The 17,990-nt window shown below is 38.2% G+C and overlaps 1 protein-coding gene across 2 annotated transcripts in view; it reads left to right on the plus strand.

The window, feature by feature from the left end:
* Nucleotides 1-17,990, plus strand: part of FGD6 (FYVE, RhoGEF and PH domain containing 6) — a 110,120-nt gene that overhangs the window by 17,749 nt on the left and 74,381 nt on the right. Inside the window, exon 3 of one of the 2 annotated variants that reach the window (XM_045780022.2) lies at nucleotides 17,579-17,729. In XM_045780022.2, the coding sequence (XP_045635978.2) occupies nucleotides 17,579-17,729 (151 nt within the window). The remainder of the gene's footprint in view (nucleotides 1-17,578; nucleotides 17,730-17,990) is intronic. The other variant, XM_045780023.2, reaches the window with a different exon arrangement.

A 17,990-nucleotide genomic window follows, 5' to 3' on the forward strand; every position in this document is an offset into this window, starting at 1 on the left:
CTCCAAGGTGACACTGATCATGATGCCTCTTTGTGACTTTTTAATTTAATGGCGTGTGTAGTCATCCTGCCTTGGCTCAGCTGAATTTGTCTAGTTTTATTTTAAACAAATAAAGACTGAAAATCGTATTATAGAAAACATATTTAAATTCCTTCTGTGCACACCCTACTGGGTGTTTTAACACTATGCTTCATAAAATAATTACAGTGCCGATTACAGGCTTCTCTAAAGCAACAGGCTTCTCTTGGGTATTAAAGGTAGACATATGTAAATGAGAGAACTCAAACTATATTTCATTTGGAATATCCTATAATTCGACTTCTAATGAATTTGTATATTTTTTTTTCTCCCAATCCAAATTAAAATCTATCCAGAAATAGCTACACAGTGGGCTTCATTGTCAGGATGTTTCATTACCAAAGAGCATGTAAGTGTATGCTTGCATTTTTTAGTCTACAGGTGTAGACATATATTTCACTGCCCTATATATCACCTGTTTCCTGCCTCTCCTTTTACAGTGTTTTAAGCTAAAAAAGGATAGAAAAGGGATAGTGGAGTGCTACTGCTCTGAAGGCTTTTGTTAGAGGAGACTGCAGAAATCCCATGGCCTCAATCTGCCAGTTTTCCATGACTCTGATGCCCAAAAACTCCTACCTAATGACAGTTGATTTCAAAGGCATCTGGTTCCCATGTAAACAGTGACATTTTAAAACTGCTAGTGGGGATATTTTCAAGTGATTTTATTCCCTAGTAAGCTAATCAACTACTTCAGAGACATTTGTTTTAGATTTTATTTTATACGATTTATATAGAGAATTTTGATAAAATAGAGATTTTACTTTTATAGAAATTAATAAACTTAATTCCCCTTGGATAAACCAGAAACCAAATAATTACCTCTTATTATGTCCTTCTCTCATACTTGGTCTCAACATCTAGAAATGCGGGGCGGGGGAGGGGACTCATACAAGAAGTCAGAGAAACTAAGGACAGTTCCTATTGATAAGGAATTTACAATCTGGTTTATTATTTTTTTAAGTTGAAATTGTTACTTATATAACTAGATTCCTGTGTAATTGTAAGAAATAGTACAGAGAAAAACTAGTCTCTTTTAGCTAGTTTCTCCTCATGGCTACATTTTGTAAAACTATAGTAAAATAGCACAACCAGGATATTAACATTGATATAATCTGCTAATCTTATTTAGATTCCCCTCTTTTTACTTGTACTGGGTGTGTATATATGTATTTAGTGCTATATAATTTGACCACGTGTCGGTTTGTGAAGATGCTGAACGATTCCATCATTGCAAAGATCCACCTCGTTATCCCTTTATAACCACACCCGCCTCCCACCCATCTCTCCCCAAACCTTGGCAACCAATAATCCATTTCAATTTTTTTGTCATTTCAAAATGTTATGTATATAATGGAATCATAATTCATTCAGCATAATTCCTGGAGATTCATCCAAGTTGTTGCATGCATTTATAGCTCTTTTCATTTATTGCTGAGTAATTTCCAGTTAAAGGACATCCAGTTAAAGGGCCGTTTTCTGTTTGGCTCTTACAAATAAAGCTCTAATGAACATTCATGTATAGGTTTTTGTGTGAACATATGTTTTCGTTTCTCTGGGATAAACACCCAAAAGTACAGTTATGGGTTATGTGGTAATTGCATGTTTAGTTTTAGGAGATGCTGCCGAACTGTTTTCCACAGTAGCTGTACCATTTTACTTTCCCACCAGCGATGTACAAATAGTTCGTTGTCTCCACATCCTCTTCAGCACTTGGTGTTTGCCACTTTTTTTTTTTTTTTTTAAGCCATCCTGATAGGTATCTAGTGACATCCATTGTGGTGCATTTTGCATTTGCATTTCCTTGATGGCTGATGTTAAATATCTTTTCGTGTGCACATTTGCCATCTCTATATCCTCTAAGGTGAAATCTCTGTTTCTTTGGACCATTTTTGAATGAGAATTTTTGGTTTATTGTTTTTAAAGAAATATCTTGTAATTCAGCGTCATTTGGTGCCCTACTCCCTAGAGAATAAAATTCAAACTCTTTACCTTAGTATTTAAGACTTTTCGTGGTCTGGCCCCAGTTGGCCTTTCTAATCTCATGAGTTTGTCCACCTGTATGAGACTGACAAACATTCCTAAGCACTCTGTTACCTTTCATAGCTTTGTTTTATTATCTGACACACCCTTCCCCCCAGACAGATTATGTCATCCTTCTAGACCTAACTCAAATGTTACCTTTTGTGAAAATCCCCCCTTCCAGTGTAGGGAAGGTAAGAAAATACTCCTACCTTCTCCATCTATCCACTTGTCCCACTTACCCAGTTCTGTTTTTCTTTCCAACACTTCCTATTCCCATTGGTATATTATCTATTTATTTATTATGCCTATCTGTCTCTCTTACTAAAATACAACCTGCATGAATGAGACGCATTTAGTTTTGCTACATTGCTTTCTCCCCAGTGCCTAGAACAGTGCCTGACATATAGTAGGCACATAGTAAATATTTATTGAAAGACTGAATGAAGAAGTGAATTTGTGGGTACTTGTGTTGCCACTCCCTTCCATAGCACATTGCCTGGCATATCCTGTTCATTAGTGTCGTAGAGTAATAGCTGCCATCTACTGTATTGATTGTCTATCAAGCAGTACAGGTCACCCCTTTTCTTGGTCTGCTTTTGTACAGCACTGCCTCATTCTTCTATCATAGCACTTTGTTAGCCTCTCCATACCACTCCTTCCAAAAAAAGAAACATAAGAGATAAGAAATATAAGAATAAATATTATAAGAGAGTATAAGCATCTTTGTGCCGCTGGCCTCAGCAGATACCTGGCACAAAATAGGTGGACACATCTGAGTAAATAGTTGTCAGGTTATATGTTGCTTTTACTTGTGTGAGGTCAGAATCCAGCTGCATTTTGAGTAAACCAGTGTCCCACTGACCAGGCTTCCAGAATACTCAGGAAACATCTGTTAATTTTGGAAAGCAATTACAGTGACTTGGAGAATTACTGCTATTTGTTAAAACAGAGCTCGCTTAGAGAAGAGAAATTGAGCTAAAAGACCTCACATGTGTATCTTTATTAGTTAGTGAGCATCCTTCCACGTTATGGAATTGTTACACAAGAAACATTCCATTCCACTCATTGCATTGGACCTCTTACCAAACTGCAGAAAGAAGCTATAGGTCTAAATTCCCATGCCAATCAAGAGCTGTTTTTGACGGTTCCTCAAAGTAGTACAGATCTTAAGGTACCTATCTTGATGTTCTATTCAGAAAATGCAGACAATTACTAAAAAAATAAATAAAAATTTTTATGAAACTCTTAAATGAAAGACCTGTCTTTATGTCTTACATGTAGTAAGAAAGCTGAAAGGTTATAGAAGGAAGGGGGTGGGGGGATAGGGTAACCGTGTGATGGGTATTAAGGAAGGGCGAGTTTGGTGATGAGCACTGGGTGTTATATGCCACTAATGAATCGTAGAACACTACATCAAAAACTAATGATGTACTATATCTTGGCTAATTGAACATAATAATAATAATAATAATAATCTGAGCAGTTTGTAGGTACCTTTGGAGTTAGCCAAAATTTACTAAGATGCCCCAAAGTCAAAAGCCTGGTAAGGGCTTTGTGCAATTTTTATACATATGGGGAAACGATTAGAGTGATTTAGCTACAGATAATCTGCTTTCTCTTATAGGGTGAATTATCCATATAAGTATTTTAGGATTGTATATCTGGTCTGCCAGAGTATATTAGTTTAGATTCTTTGTTGTTTGCAAATAAAGTGTATTATGAACACCAATCAGGAGTAGTTGGGTATCCAGATGGGAAAAATGTAAGAGTCTTACCTAGAAAAGTTTTAAAATCTTCTAGAAAAATGTTAAGAAAACTTCTTACCCTTAGCTTTTAGTATTCTCATTGTACAACAGATAAAAATCCCATGTTCTAGCTAGAGAGAAGACAAGTAAAATATAGAATATGCTTGTGAATTTGCACAGATAACCTGTGAAAGCTCTTTAATAGATAACATGTTTCCACTTAGTGTATTAAATACTATTTCTAGGTAACAGGTTCTTAACTGCACTTCGAGTATATGCTGAGTACCATATTTGGGGAAGGATAAAAGGAACTTTTAAAATGATAATTGGTGCTAAGGCTTTAGCGAAGAATATAAAATAAAGATCTGAAGGGTGAAAGTTTTCTGTGACTATTAAATGGGTTTTGGGGGCACCTGGGTGGCGCAGTCGTTAAGCGTCTGCCTTCGGCTCAGGGCGTGATCCCGGCGTTCTGGGGTCGAGCCCCACGTCGGGCTCCTCCACTGAGAGCCTGCTTCTTCCTTTCCCACTCCCCCTGCTTGTGTTTCCTCTCTGCCTGTCTGTCTCTCTGTCAAATAAATAAATAAAATCTTTAAAAAAAAAAAAAAAGAAATGGGTTTTGGTCTCGTTAAAATATATGAACTCTTTGTAGAGCAAAATTTAAACACTGAAAGCAAATACATTAGCTCTAATAGGTTCAGGAGCTTTTTTGATAGTAAAATTAGTTCAGGTATATATATATTTTTAAATTGTTTTTTAAAATTTTTTATTTGAATTCAATTAGCCAACCTATAGTACATCATTAGTTTCAGATATAGTTTTCAATAATTTATCAGTTGTGTGTTATACCCAGTGCTCATCATATCACATGCCCTACTTAACTGGGTGATGGGCATTAAGTAGTTTAGGTATATTTTTACTCCCAGTGGTTGCTTGATTACCTGTTGATTGTTGATGCTTTTGTATAGCGGGCTAAAATGAGATCTTAGCCATTTCATTGAATATAGTCTTATTAGATTGATTCTCCATAGTAGTAATTCTAAGCATCTTTAATTTTTATTGAGCTTTTCCCACTGTTAAGGAGCAAAGTACTTTCATATGCTCTTCTGTGCTGTACAGATTAGTGTCTTTTCAGCCTGATCATTGAAATCTTGGCCCCAGTAAATATTTCTTCTGGCCTTTCTGCTAATGCCCTATGGATAGATTCCGTAAGTTAAAATCTGTGACTGTGAATAGAGGTGTTGGGAGTTTACAGTAGCTTCTGTTTTGCTATACTTACCTTATGTTAGGGTGAAAACATTATTTCTTCCTTGGGTTTACCATTCAGGGAATTTATCATTTTCCCTGACAGGTGGTAGACAGTCGAGAGGGTTAGAAGTATGTTCATTTATAGTCTGTCTACAGGAAGTATACTGAAAATTATTGCCATAATCCACATGTCAACATGGTCTGGTTTTTTTTGCATTTTATGGGAGGCTTAGATGGGGATGGCTGCCTCCAGCCCATCCTCCCCCTTACCTTTGATCTTTTCTTCTTAAGTATTAAAAAAGAATTCTGTTTATGAGGGATGCTTGAAATAATTGAGATTACTAAACTTGGGGGAGAGAGAATGGGGATTTTCAATCCTTTATGTTTTAATTTTTTTTAATTATAAAAGTTACATAGAATCCTTTTTTTTTTTTCCTTTTAAAGTTAAATGTGCATAAGGTGAAAAATAAAATGCTCCTTTCTTTCCCTCTCATTATTCCCCCTCCTTTCCAGTTGAGAGAAAAAGTTTTCTGGGGGTTTCGTTTGTTTGCTTTTTTAATATGGAAAGTTTTAGAATAAATGGAAAGTTTAGGGGTAGTTAATCTGTGTTCGCAGGAGGCCTTTCTTATCTTGGAGGTACTTGAGAAAGGCAGAGGCTGTCAGCACTGTTTCCTCCTAAGCAGGAAGTCTTCCTTGTGTCACCTCAGTGGCTAACACAAAGCCTAACTCACCAGGAGCTCAGAGAACAGCTAGGGTAATGCAGACAAACATCACAGATGGAGGAGTACAGCATGTTTTGTCTTTCTGCTCCTTATTTCTTTCCTCTTTCCCTCTTTCCTTACTATTTTCTGGTGTCTAAACTTCTCCTTACTTCCTTCCACACCTTTTTTGGTGCCTTTAGCTAGTGGCTCAAAGTAGGGGATCAGGGTTTTGAAGTGCTATTAGACTCTTTCTACTTATGGATGAAAATCTAAGTAGAAAAGAAATACAGGTTGGGCACCTGGGTGGCTCAGTCGATTAAGCATCTGCCTTCTGTTCAGGTCATGATCTCGGGATCCTGAGATCGAGGCCCATGTTGGGCTCCCCGTTCAGTGGGGAGTCTGCTTCTACCTCTCCCTCCCTCTATTCCTCCCTCAGCTTGTGCTCTCTCTCTTTCTCTCAAATAAATAAATAAATAAAATCTTTAAAAAATAATAAAATAAAAAAGAAATACTTCTCTTTGCTTTACATTGCAAAATAAAGTTCCCATAACCAAAAGAATTAGCAACTTCATTGCATGACGCATGCTTTTTATATCTTTTAGAAATCTTTCCAGTCTGTGCTGTTCATTGCGATCTTTATTTAACAAAGAGGGATAAAACTAGTGTTTAAAAAGCTGTTTTTAAAAGTATCTTGAGATCTAATGGGACACCTCTAAATTAGTTGGTAACTGAAATTCTTTTAGAAATAGGAGATAGTGTTGTGATGTAGGTAAAATTGTGATTATTCTGAGCTTCCAGGATATTACTGTACAAGTAGTAAGCTCCCAAAAAGAGGCAGTGAAATTAAATGTTTAGAACAAGATCAGGGGTGATCTGCCCTGAAACCATGGCTCAGATGATCTCATTGCAGGAGTTCTTTACTCAGCCATGTACACTGATGATGAGCTGTTTCACATGACTGATAATGCAGAAGCTTCTCTCTGAAGTCATTTTTTATACAAGTCTAGACTTTTAATTGTTTAGAGGAATAATTTTTTTAATATTACATATCACATTCTAAATGTTTGAGGAAGGAGAGCATGCATGCAAGCGAATGAGTTTTCTATGTATGAGGCATTGTTGTTAGTACATTATTCATATAAATTCATTCAGTCCTCATAAAGCCCTTTCAGGTAGGCATTATTATTATCCCTATTTTATGGATGAGGAAACTGAGGCAAATTGAGGTTAAGAGCTTATTAGTCAGTTTCACTTAGATAGTAAGTGGCAGAGCTAAGATGAAAACAGGCAATTTTTTGCTCCAAAGCAGATGTACTGCTTTTTCTGGTTAAGCTACTAAAGCAAGGGTCAGTAAACTTTTTCCCTAAAGGGTCAGATGGTAAATATTTTAGACTTTACAGGCCACCTGATGTCTGTTGCAGCTTTTCAACTCTGTGGATATAGCATGAAAGCAGCCATAGACAGTCCAAAAACAAATGTGTGTGGCTATGTTCCAATAAAACTTTATTTGTAGACACTGAAAATTGAGTTTTCTGTAATTTCCACACGCCACAAAATATTACTCTTGATTTTTTTCCACCATTTAAAATGTAAAAGCCATTCTTGACTCATGGGCCTTACAGAAAGCAGCAGCCGACTGGACTTGTCTACTCATATAGTACTATTTTTGTGTGAGATATAAGGATAAAGGCCACTAGTTTATTCATTCATTCATGCTGGAAATAGATCAGGTATCATACTCAATTCTGTGGTAACCAGGGGTGAACAAGAACAAAACCTTCCAGTTCCTCTTACCCTTCATTCCACTTACGTAATGGACCAATTTGTTCTCCTTCTTCGCATGTCTGCTTTTTAAAAATTCGTCTTTATTTCCTGTCCATTGCATGTACTAGACATGTGCACATTATCTCATTTAATCTTCATAGCCAGTGGTATTATCTCAATTTTATAGTTTAGAGAAGAGCCTAAAGAGCCAGCCATTTCCACACAGCCAGGTGAGCGATGGAGCCTAGATTCAAATGCAAGTCTGTCTTAGGTTTAGGTGTTTTTTCTTCTCTTCACTACTGCCTTCTCTCTGCTCCTAGAAATGCATGAAAATGTAATGAAATGCTTCTGACCCTGTCTAAAGTGAATCTCTGTATCTCACTTCTTAAACGCATGTTTATTTTTACTTCCCTTCCATTTGTCCTGGCTCTAGCCTCGAAGATGCTGTGCACGTTTGTTAGAAATGTTAAGATGTTTCTTGGTTTCCCAGTCCAGAAAGCTAAAAAGAAACAGGGAGCTAGTTAATAATGTAACTAGTGGAAAGATATAGTGATGCATGGGAATAAGAGTGGAGGAAAAAAGCCCATGTCCTTTCCTGATGCCCTCTCCAGCCTCTCAGTCTTAAAAAAATAGACCTGTGTCCCCAGTGTGTTCTGAGAAAGAAGTGGGTTCCTCATGGCTCTCTGGGATTACTGATGATTCATAGGTGTGGCCTAGAGTAGACTTTTAGGACAGTTCTTTTGTGGATAGTACCTGAGGAAGACAAATGATAAGTAGAATTGTTCATGTATAGTTTTAAATAACGAAGTGAATTGGTGTGTTCATGAGTGACAATCTAACCTCCCCATCTTGGCTACTTACGGGTTCGCAAGAAGCCTACTATCCTTTTCCCCATGGCAGTGGGAAATCCCAATTACAGGTTGTAGTTCCTGTTAGAAAATGGGAACACTCAAGTAGGCTTGGCTACAATAAGATCTTGGATGGAAAGCAGAAGTCCTTTGAGTTTACTGGTTTCCTTGTAATTCCCTACTATAGTGGGAATAATGTATTTAATGTAACATTGAATATTCTGTAACATGGAATGTGTTGTATTTTTGTAACACATAACATTAATACCTTTAACTTGAAAATTGCTTTAGTTTATCATGGCAAATTTTGGATGTATATGCAAAATATGATTAGGTGTACAGGAAGCTAACTTGATACACCCTTCAAGGGGATTTATCAGGATAATTCTGTTAGAAACTATCAGTGCACCTGCTTCGTAAAGATCCCAGCAAATGGCACCCTCTTTGGTGGTTTTAATTATTTTTAATTAGCAATTAATTAAATTAATAATTAATCCTTAGCTTATAATTTGCATGTAATTTTAAAATAAATATATAACTTAATATTTAATTTGTAATATAATTAATAAGTTAATTAATAATGTTTTGATTATTTCCTGTTCACCCTGTTGGTGAGGAAGGTGACCATGCGTTATGGAGATTGCCAGACGCATGACACCAGACAGATGAGATTGAGAGCAGTTTGTCGGTCACCGTACCACCTAAGGGAGAAGGACATAGCATGCCACACAGGGCCACACTGAGATTGCACTTGGGAACAAGAGTGATTCACCAGGGGCTGTGGAAGTCAGATTCTGCAGTATCAAGGGAGTGGGGTGACCTTTGGTTCCCATGGGACGATGTGATTGGCTGGTTTGAATAATTGTACGTGTTGGCAAGGAGCTAAAATCCTCTACTCAGGTGTAGCCGGAACTGTCCCTGTGAGAGAGAAGGTTGTTTGGCTAGGACACCCTATCTGAGGGAACAGAGTAGGAAGGGCAACTTGTCGTTAGGCCATTTGGCGTCCTTGTGGTTTTACATAGGTGTCAAGGCAGAACACAATAGGTATTATACCACAGTACTTTCACACCAATTCACAATCAAGAGCATAGCACAGGCAGAGGGAATGATCATATTTTCCAAAAGTCTCACCACCTTTTCAGTGGCTGCTCGGATTGTGATGAAAAGAAATTAGTGGAAGCAACATGGTGTGTACAATTGACACAAAAACACATGGTCACCCTGTTTAAGAAGATAGTCAAAGGATGAGGTGTTTATCTTTATGTCGTCATCAACCAGTCTTACTCCCCTGGCCCGGCTCCCCAACTAGGTTCCCTACGTTAGTGTTAGAACCTGGCAAGGCCAAGGAGAGGGCTTTGGTTTGGATCCCCAGTTCCCATTATGGTTGGGTGATTGCCTCTTCTGCCATGGCTGCCTGCCAAGTGAGGGATCTCTCTCTAACTTAGTAGACACTCTAACTTCTCATCACACAGAAATCCATGCCACCACCTTGCCCCCAAGTACCTGTCCCTCAAACCTCTGACTGCCCCAGCCTGCAAGGGTGTCTCTTTCTCTGGTTCGGTGGCCCTTAGTGTCTGTGCACTGCCTTTAACATTTATCATGCACTGACTTTCAGTTGTATTCTTTTTAGAAAATTGTCCCTGCCTTTATGCTAATTATTGTGGTTATCCCAATTCCTTCTGCCTTTATCTGTTTAGGAAAGTTTCACTGGGCAGGTAAAAAGAGAAGCAACCAATACGATTTACAGTTTCAGCATTAACTAGTTCTATTAGATTATCTTCATCCAGCCCCTAAAATAATGTATAAAATAAGCCCTCGATATTTATTGAAATAAATGGTATAGCAATTTTATGTATTTTAAATATTATAGAATATATATACGAAAATATATGTATAAATGTATGTGTAAATATCTGTAAATATGCAGCATCTCTGTGTGTGTGCACACACGCGCATGTGTACGGCTGAATGTGAAGCACGCTCATGTAGCCGTCCCAACCTCATTATTTCTAGTGTCCTTTACTCATGAGTTATATATTACCTAATGAGGAGGTTAAGGGAAGAAAGGATGTCAGTCAACTTTAACTTAAAATTTTTTCATTTTTCCACAAATAAACATCATCTTCACTACCGTGACACAACTGGATTGGCAACCTGCTGCATTTTATTTGGAGGTAATTCTAAGCTCAATAGAATGCTTTTCTGTTTGTATTAAGAAAAAGATTTCGGTGCACATTTCTTGAAGAGTATTTTAAGGAATCATTCTCAAACCCCTCCAAATTTTAAGAAAGCAAAATTGCTGGTAATTAAATGTTTGGTATTTTAGCGAGTGCTTGTTTCAGGAGGCATTTTTATAACAATTTCCTCTCTAGCTAGGAGCAGCTCGTGCTTGAACCAGATGCCTTCCAGCTAAGCTGGAGGGACAGAGTGCCTGCGGGACTGTGATCAGCCTTAGGCTCCTCTTGTGTCACTGGGATTGCACCAGGAACCCTGGAGGACATGGTCATTCTTACCTGCAGGCCAGGAGTTTTCCCACAACCCAGAATGCTGTGGGAAATGCCTGATAGTATGGTACTGTTCACTGTGGCATAGGCAATAAGTTGTGTGTTTACTCTGTGGCCCTTGCAGAATGTTGAACAATCCCTCTACAGCCTCTTTTTCTCTTTTTATTTTTATATTTTTTAAAAGATATGTTTATTTATTTGAGAGAGAGAGAAAGAGCAGGGGGAGGAGCAGAGGGGGAAAGAGAATCCCAAGCAGACTCCCTGCCGAGCGCAGAGCCCAGTGCACTGCTCTATCCAACTGAGTCACCCAGGAGCCCCTCTTTTTCTCTTTTTAAAGTCGTCAGCTGGCTGGCCAGAATTCTGGTCCTTCCTCCCTATCTATTATCTAGAGGCGTACTAATGGTTTTCCTGAACAATCGCCTACAGGCTGTAAGGGAAAGGCATAGTCTGTATGCCTTCCCACCTAAAAAGTAGTTAAAGGGATCAAATAAAGGCAATCTTGAAAATGTGCAGAGGTCCAGGGGGAACCTGACTGGCTCTGTCTGTCCATTGAGTGACTTTTGATCTTGGGGTTGTGGGTTCAAGCCCCACATTAGGTGTAGAGATTACTTAAAAATAAAATCTTTAAAAGAAAATGTGTAGAACCCCAAACCTGGGGAGGGGGGCAGGGAGAGAGACAGGTCCATCTTTCTTGTTTTGGTTTGTTTTTTTTATCTCCCTGAGAAAGGACTAAGCTATACCTAAAGAGGTGGTCCTCTGAACCATCTTTATAAAACTTTCCAAAGTTTCTGGGTTTGTAAGTGTGTGTGTGTGTGTGTGTGTGTGTGTTGTCTTTGAAAAAGTAATAATACGCATATTAAAAATATTTGTGTGTGTGTGTATGTGTCTGTGTGTGTATGTGTTGTCTTTGAAAAAGTAATAATACGCATATTAAAAATATTTTTAAAAAACACCGAAGGGTAAATTATGAAGTCTCTCTTAACTCAGACCTTAGCCCCAGAGGCAAACATTGTTATCAGTTTCTTCTGAATCTTTACAGAGATATCTACTGGCATATTTGTGCTTTTGGGTGTGTACGTTTTATATACAAACATAATATATACATACACACATAAGCATGTATATGCATATATATGTTTTTATGTGTATCTGTTATCTTGCTTTTGCTTTTTTACACAAATGGATGCCCACTGCTCCATGCCTTGATTTCTTTTAGACCCAGCAATATTCTTGGAGAACAGTCTATATATCATCATGCCTAGATCCACCTCATTTTTTAAACAGCTGTTGAGAAATTCATTGTATGGATGTGCCCTGAATTATTTAACCAGACTCTGATATTAGTAGTCATTGATGCAAATTCCTTTTAGCACGGTTTCTTTGTAGTTAAACCTTCCTGACTCTGACATTACTTAAATAAAACAGGTGTGACATCTGGGTAGGTTCTCTTGACTTTAAGGAATTTTGAATTCTGTGGCGTTTTTTTGTTTGTTTGTTTGCATTTGTTTTTTTAAACCATTTTTGGAGTTGTCCCACAATGACTGTATTTTAAATAGCAGCCTCTGGGTACTGACCCTGATTTTGTTTTTAATTATTAGGCTACAGTTTAGAGAATCCTAATAACAAATGCATTTCTGGGAAAGGGAACGGGAATGGTATTTAAAAGGTTAAGGCTGCCCCCTGGAAAACGAAGTGGACGTGTTTTTCAAGTCCATCACTGAAGCCTAGAATTCCTTCCTGACAGTGTGCCCCAAAACCAGCTTTTAAACAGTCCTCCAGTTTATATTTCAGGGAAGTTGGTTATTTCTCTGTGGTTCCTTTTTCAGAAGCCGTGAACCCTAGCTTGCTAGTTTTAAAAGGCTTGGTTGTTAACACCTCTAAAATTCATGAACCAAAGAGAGTAAAACACTAATTGTATGCATTTTATGCTGCAAATTTCTTTTCACTTCCTTTCCTTTTTGTGGTAACAAAGTCCTGCTGTGCTATTATCCCTTATTGTAGTGATTTTATTTATTCATGTTCTCTGTTTTCTTAAAGTGCTTAACTGAAAGAAGTGAATATATTGAATACATTTGTGAAATTATAGACTTTTTTTACTTAAGTCCAGTTAATAAAATCATTAATTTTTAAAATTAAAATAAAGTTTGTCCTAACAGTCTCTCAAAAGATTAAAAACTAATATATATTTAAAAACTAATGTGTATACCTTTCTTTAAGAGGAAGGATTTCCGCTATTATATAATGTGTAATATGAACATCATCTGTCCACAGCCTTACATGTTATTGAGGCATTGCAGTTTCTTTTTCGTCAAAGCATAGACGTAATAGAGAAAACCTATCAGATGATGTGGTTTGCCTCTTAGTACAGAGGGGTCACACTTGAGGAGCCTGATTTTTGTTCAGGTCAGATAAGTTTGCTTCAGACTCTGTGTTACCTTTTGGCTTTTATGTTCTGTCACCCTGGGTTTGCAAGTACTTAAAATAATTGTTCAAGATCCCAAGTTTGGAAAACCTAAAAACATGCCACACGTACATGAATCTTGCTTTATTCGAGGATGAAAATGGCCACATATACCTATCTCACAGTTGTGCCATGTGTCCTAAAAGTAGTAGAGAAATAACTTACTCGTTTTAGGGGTAATTCCCAGGTAAGTCATCTGAGTGGAAAATGGAGAAAATTCTCCAAGCACCGTGTAATTGAAAGGAGGACCTGAAAACAAGAATAAAAGTGGTTTTAAATCATTTTTTGGATTTGATTCATGACTTTCAACCTGATATTGGAATCTGAAATTCAGTAAAGGAGCTGAGGTACCTGAGTAAAACATATTCTGGTGAAACTAAATAGAAACACTTCTCTGGTGAAAATTGTGAACCAATAGTATGTAGTTGGCATATAATAATATATAACTTATGAAAAAAATTTTTGCTTATTTTTCTATATAATATTCATCCCTAAGTGCTTACCAGTAGTTTCTTCCATTCATTCTGCAATAAATATGAAAGCAGCCAAAGGAAACACATAATCACCAAGTCATAATGAGACAGCATTTGTAAAAGAATTATAACAACATCCTGAGGACTAGCAGGTTTTGTTCAGTTTGGTCTAGAAGTAGAAGGAAGAGGAAGAGAAAGATCACAGAAGTTCAGATTTACATGTTGTGACTTGAAAATGAGAAAGAAACTTTGAAGCTGAGGGTATTAAAATGAACTTTTTTCTTTCAAGTTTGGAAGGAATTACATGGAACATTCATGGTTTAAGGGGCTCAGAATAAAATGGCAGACAAGAGAGGAAAAAGGTAACTGGATTCATCAACAACAGAGGACAGGATTCAGTGCTTTCAAAGTGTTCTTCAGTTAACCCTGCTTCCCCTTTTCCTTTTGCTGCTATCCTTGTCCTGCTTCCCCTCCCTTTGCTGGAATTTTCAGTTTAATGGAGGCTCTCAAGAATGTTTTGGTGGTGATGTCTGGCTCAGTGCTGAGCAGGTTTCACTTCCCTGAAAACTCTTACGGGAAATGGATTAAATAACACTTTTTAAGAAGACTTTTTTTTTTTTTTAATTTAACGATTTTACCTACCTATTTGACAGAGAGAGTGAGAGAGCACCAGCAGGGGGAACAGCAGAGGGAGAGAGAGAAGCAGGCTTCCCGCCTAGCAGGGAGCCTGACGCAGGGCTTGATCCCAGGACCCGGGGACCATGACCCGAGCCGAAGGCAGATGCCCAACCATCTGAGCCACCCAGGTGTCCCAAGACAACTCCTTCTAAAAGAGAAATCCTCCTCCATGTGACAGCTTACCTGAAAGAGAAATTTGATGTACTTCCATTGGAGGGTATACTGTCCGTATATCCCAAATAACATAAACAAAAAATAAATAATTTTTAAAAAAGTGATGGCATTAAATAATCAGTCCAAATGTGTCGATCCTTGACTTACAGAACTAAGAACAGCTGCCTAATTGTGGGAATTTACTTCTGGCTTTATTTTCTCTGTCCTTACTCCATCGAGAAACGAATCGGACTTGGAAGGGATGGCCTGGGGAGGTAGAGCCCAGTCCTGACTCTGTCCTGGTTGTGGTTGCAGCTTACTTTCCTTTTATTTCGATTATCAAATTATGAAATAACCAGGCAAGAAAATGTAGAGGAAGCACCATGTCCTGTTCCTTTAACCCGGAAAGCCGACAGTGTTAGGACGTTATCTTCCAGACAGTGGAAAGGAAATGTAAAGAACACAAGAGCCCCCAACTTTTAATCACTGGCATTGGTAAGAAATCCATATTTCATTATCAGAGACCTATAGATTTGAAAGCTGTTAAGGATTACATGAAAAAATAGATTAATCAACAGTTTTTCTGTTTGATCCCATAAAGATGAACGTGCCGTCTTTCCTGATTTTGCTGCTAAATCCATTATCCTTCCTTTAAAATCATATCCCTTGTTAAGATATTTCTATTTCAGGGACGCCTGGTTGGCTCAGTTGGTTAAGCGTCTGTCTTCGGCTCAGGTCTTGATTCTGGGGTCCTGGGATCAAGTCCCCGCTGAGCAGGAAGCCTGCTTCTCCCTCTGCCTACTGCTCCCCTTGCTTGTGTGCTCTCTCTCTCTGACAAATAAATAAAATCTTAAAAAAAAATAAAATAAAATCTCCCAATATTTTGTGGCAGTTATGTTTTGATCCATATCCTTTTAATATTTAAAGTTTTTTTTCCAGTCCTTATATATTAACTTTTGTAAATATTTATATTCCTAATGGTTGAGGCAACTAGCTGTTTACTTTCTCCTTAATAATGGCTTTCCAAATGTTGGACCAAGAAACACCTCTCAGCTCTCTCTTCAGACAAAATAAACCTAATTTCCTCACAGGTGATACAAGCTCTGTTACTGATTATTCAAAATTTTTATGCCGTTGAGTCTAAAAGAGTGCACCAATTGAAAAAACCAGATTACTGTGATTTTGTTATAACCAGATTGTGATTCAGTGCAGCAGGGTGAGGCCTGAAGTTCTGTATTACTAAAAAAAAGTTCTGTATTACTTCCTGGTGATGCTGAGGCTGCTCATAAATTGAACGTGTTTTGAGTAACAGGGTTTTAGAGGGTGTAGAGAGATAAAGAATTACTCTAAGAACAAGTGAAGGTACGTTTTCTTTGATTTATATGGATGTATCCTGTAGTTTCTATATCCTCTTAACTTTATTTACTCTAGCTAATTGAAATCAACTTAATTACCCAGCTGGGTTGGGCTCCTGTCCCTGCCCCCAGAGACGGTGAATCTTGCCAGTGATCTGACTAGGAAGCTTCCGCTCTCCACCCCCAACTCCTCCCTGGGGAGTGAGTCTCCTCCATGTCACGGAGCTGTGATCAGGTGTGCACCCACCTGCTTGAGGCTGCGATATGATTCCCCGAGGCCCTCCAGCTACTGGATAATAAGGAACCCCCGTCTTTGGCAGAGAGAGGTGTTCCTTTTGGCATTCTGCCTTCATCCAAGTGGTTTGTGTAACAGTTGAGTTCCAGGAATGGCATCTGAGGCTGTCTGTATCCTACAATGTGTAATCAGGAACTGGCAGATAATTCATCTTTAGCTTTTAAGATTCCTGTTAGAAGTTCTCATAACTTGTAGGAGCCTTGGCAGTTGAGTGACCTGCCCTTGACCCATAAAGGGACCTGCCAGGGTGAATATGCAACTGTCTCTTTATTCTGAGTGTTTTCCCCTGATGATTTTCTGTGAATCTTTTACTGACTCTTCTACAGATATCCCTGTAGGCTGCAGACAGGAAAGCAGTTGCTACAGATAACTTTTCCTGAGTCTTTACAACGAAGTTAGAAAGAATTATTTCTCTTGTCTTCCTGGGGAACTTTGCTGTGGAATTCCCCCCCACAGACTGGATTGCAACAATGGCTCTTAGATTGAAGAGATCTGTCTCGGTACAAAGTGGGAAATGTTGATGACGTCAGGCTGACAAGGTGGAGTTTGTAAAAATGGCCTGGTACAGTGATTTTCAAACTTCAACATGTATCCCCTAGGGAGCCTGCACCCCTAGAGTTCCTGATTCAGCAGGTCTGGATCAGAGCCCAAGAATTTTTAACATCCTCGTCCCTTCCCATGTCTTATGATGTGGTTACATAAAAGGAGCTGGGGATTATCAGGGCGGCTGGGTACATGCTCACAGTAGCACATGCCTTGTTTATTACCTCCCAATTCTGGTAGACTTGTTAGTTGCTTTAAAAAAAAAAAGAAAGAAAAGAAAAACAGACCCAGGGAAACACCATACTCTTCTAACATTCCTGTGTAGCCAGTGAGTGCCCTTTTGTGGTAACCTAGGCTACATCCTTACAAGCCTTCTTGGTTCATAGGAATAGAGACCTGATTTTTTCAAGGAAGAAGATGTGGAAGCATAGGATTAGGGCAGCTGGAAAACTTGCTTCTCACCCACCTTCCTATCATGATAATACATGCTTTTCAAGATGTTTCTTTTAAACCCAAAATGAATTTGGGTTTTTGACAGCTGAGCTAGCGAAAGAGGAGGGGAAGTTTGGTTGGTCTGGCTATTTCCATCCCTGTGTTCACATCCCTTAGCTATACCTAGCTTACATCATAGAAATAAGAAGGTCGATCCTGTGTGGGTTTGGGGGAGTATTCCTTGTTATTAAAGGTGACCAATGTGATACTTTCTACTGAAGCAGTCCTGGAGCATCCCAGGAGGGACACAACGATCTTGATCTTGGTCTTGGTGAACTTCCTTCGGATGAGGAAGAAGACATCAACAGTTCTGATGAAGACGATGTCAGCTCTGACTCTAGTAAAGGGGACCCTGACCTGGGAGATAAACAGGTATATGTTGGTATTTAATTGTTTCTACTTTTGTGTTTGTTGGACTCTCATAACATCTGGAAATAATATTTATCAGCATGCTAGGCACAAAACCCCTAGTTTTTTCTTAAAACTTATAAAATATTTTCTAATTTAAATTTAGTTCCTGCTATAATGTAGTACCTAAGATGTTATCACATTTCTAAATGCGCATCACTTAGAGTTTATTTAGTAATTTTTTGAGAAATTATTTTTGGCACTGTCCTTTGCTTTTCCTTTTGA

This window comes from Ursus americanus, chromosome 17, assembly GCF_024610735.1.
Source record: "Ursus americanus isolate L20-20 chromosome 17, mUrsAme1.1.p, whole genome shotgun sequence".
NCBI classification, from domain to species: domain Eukaryota; kingdom Metazoa; phylum Chordata; class Mammalia; order Carnivora; family Ursidae; genus Ursus; species Ursus americanus.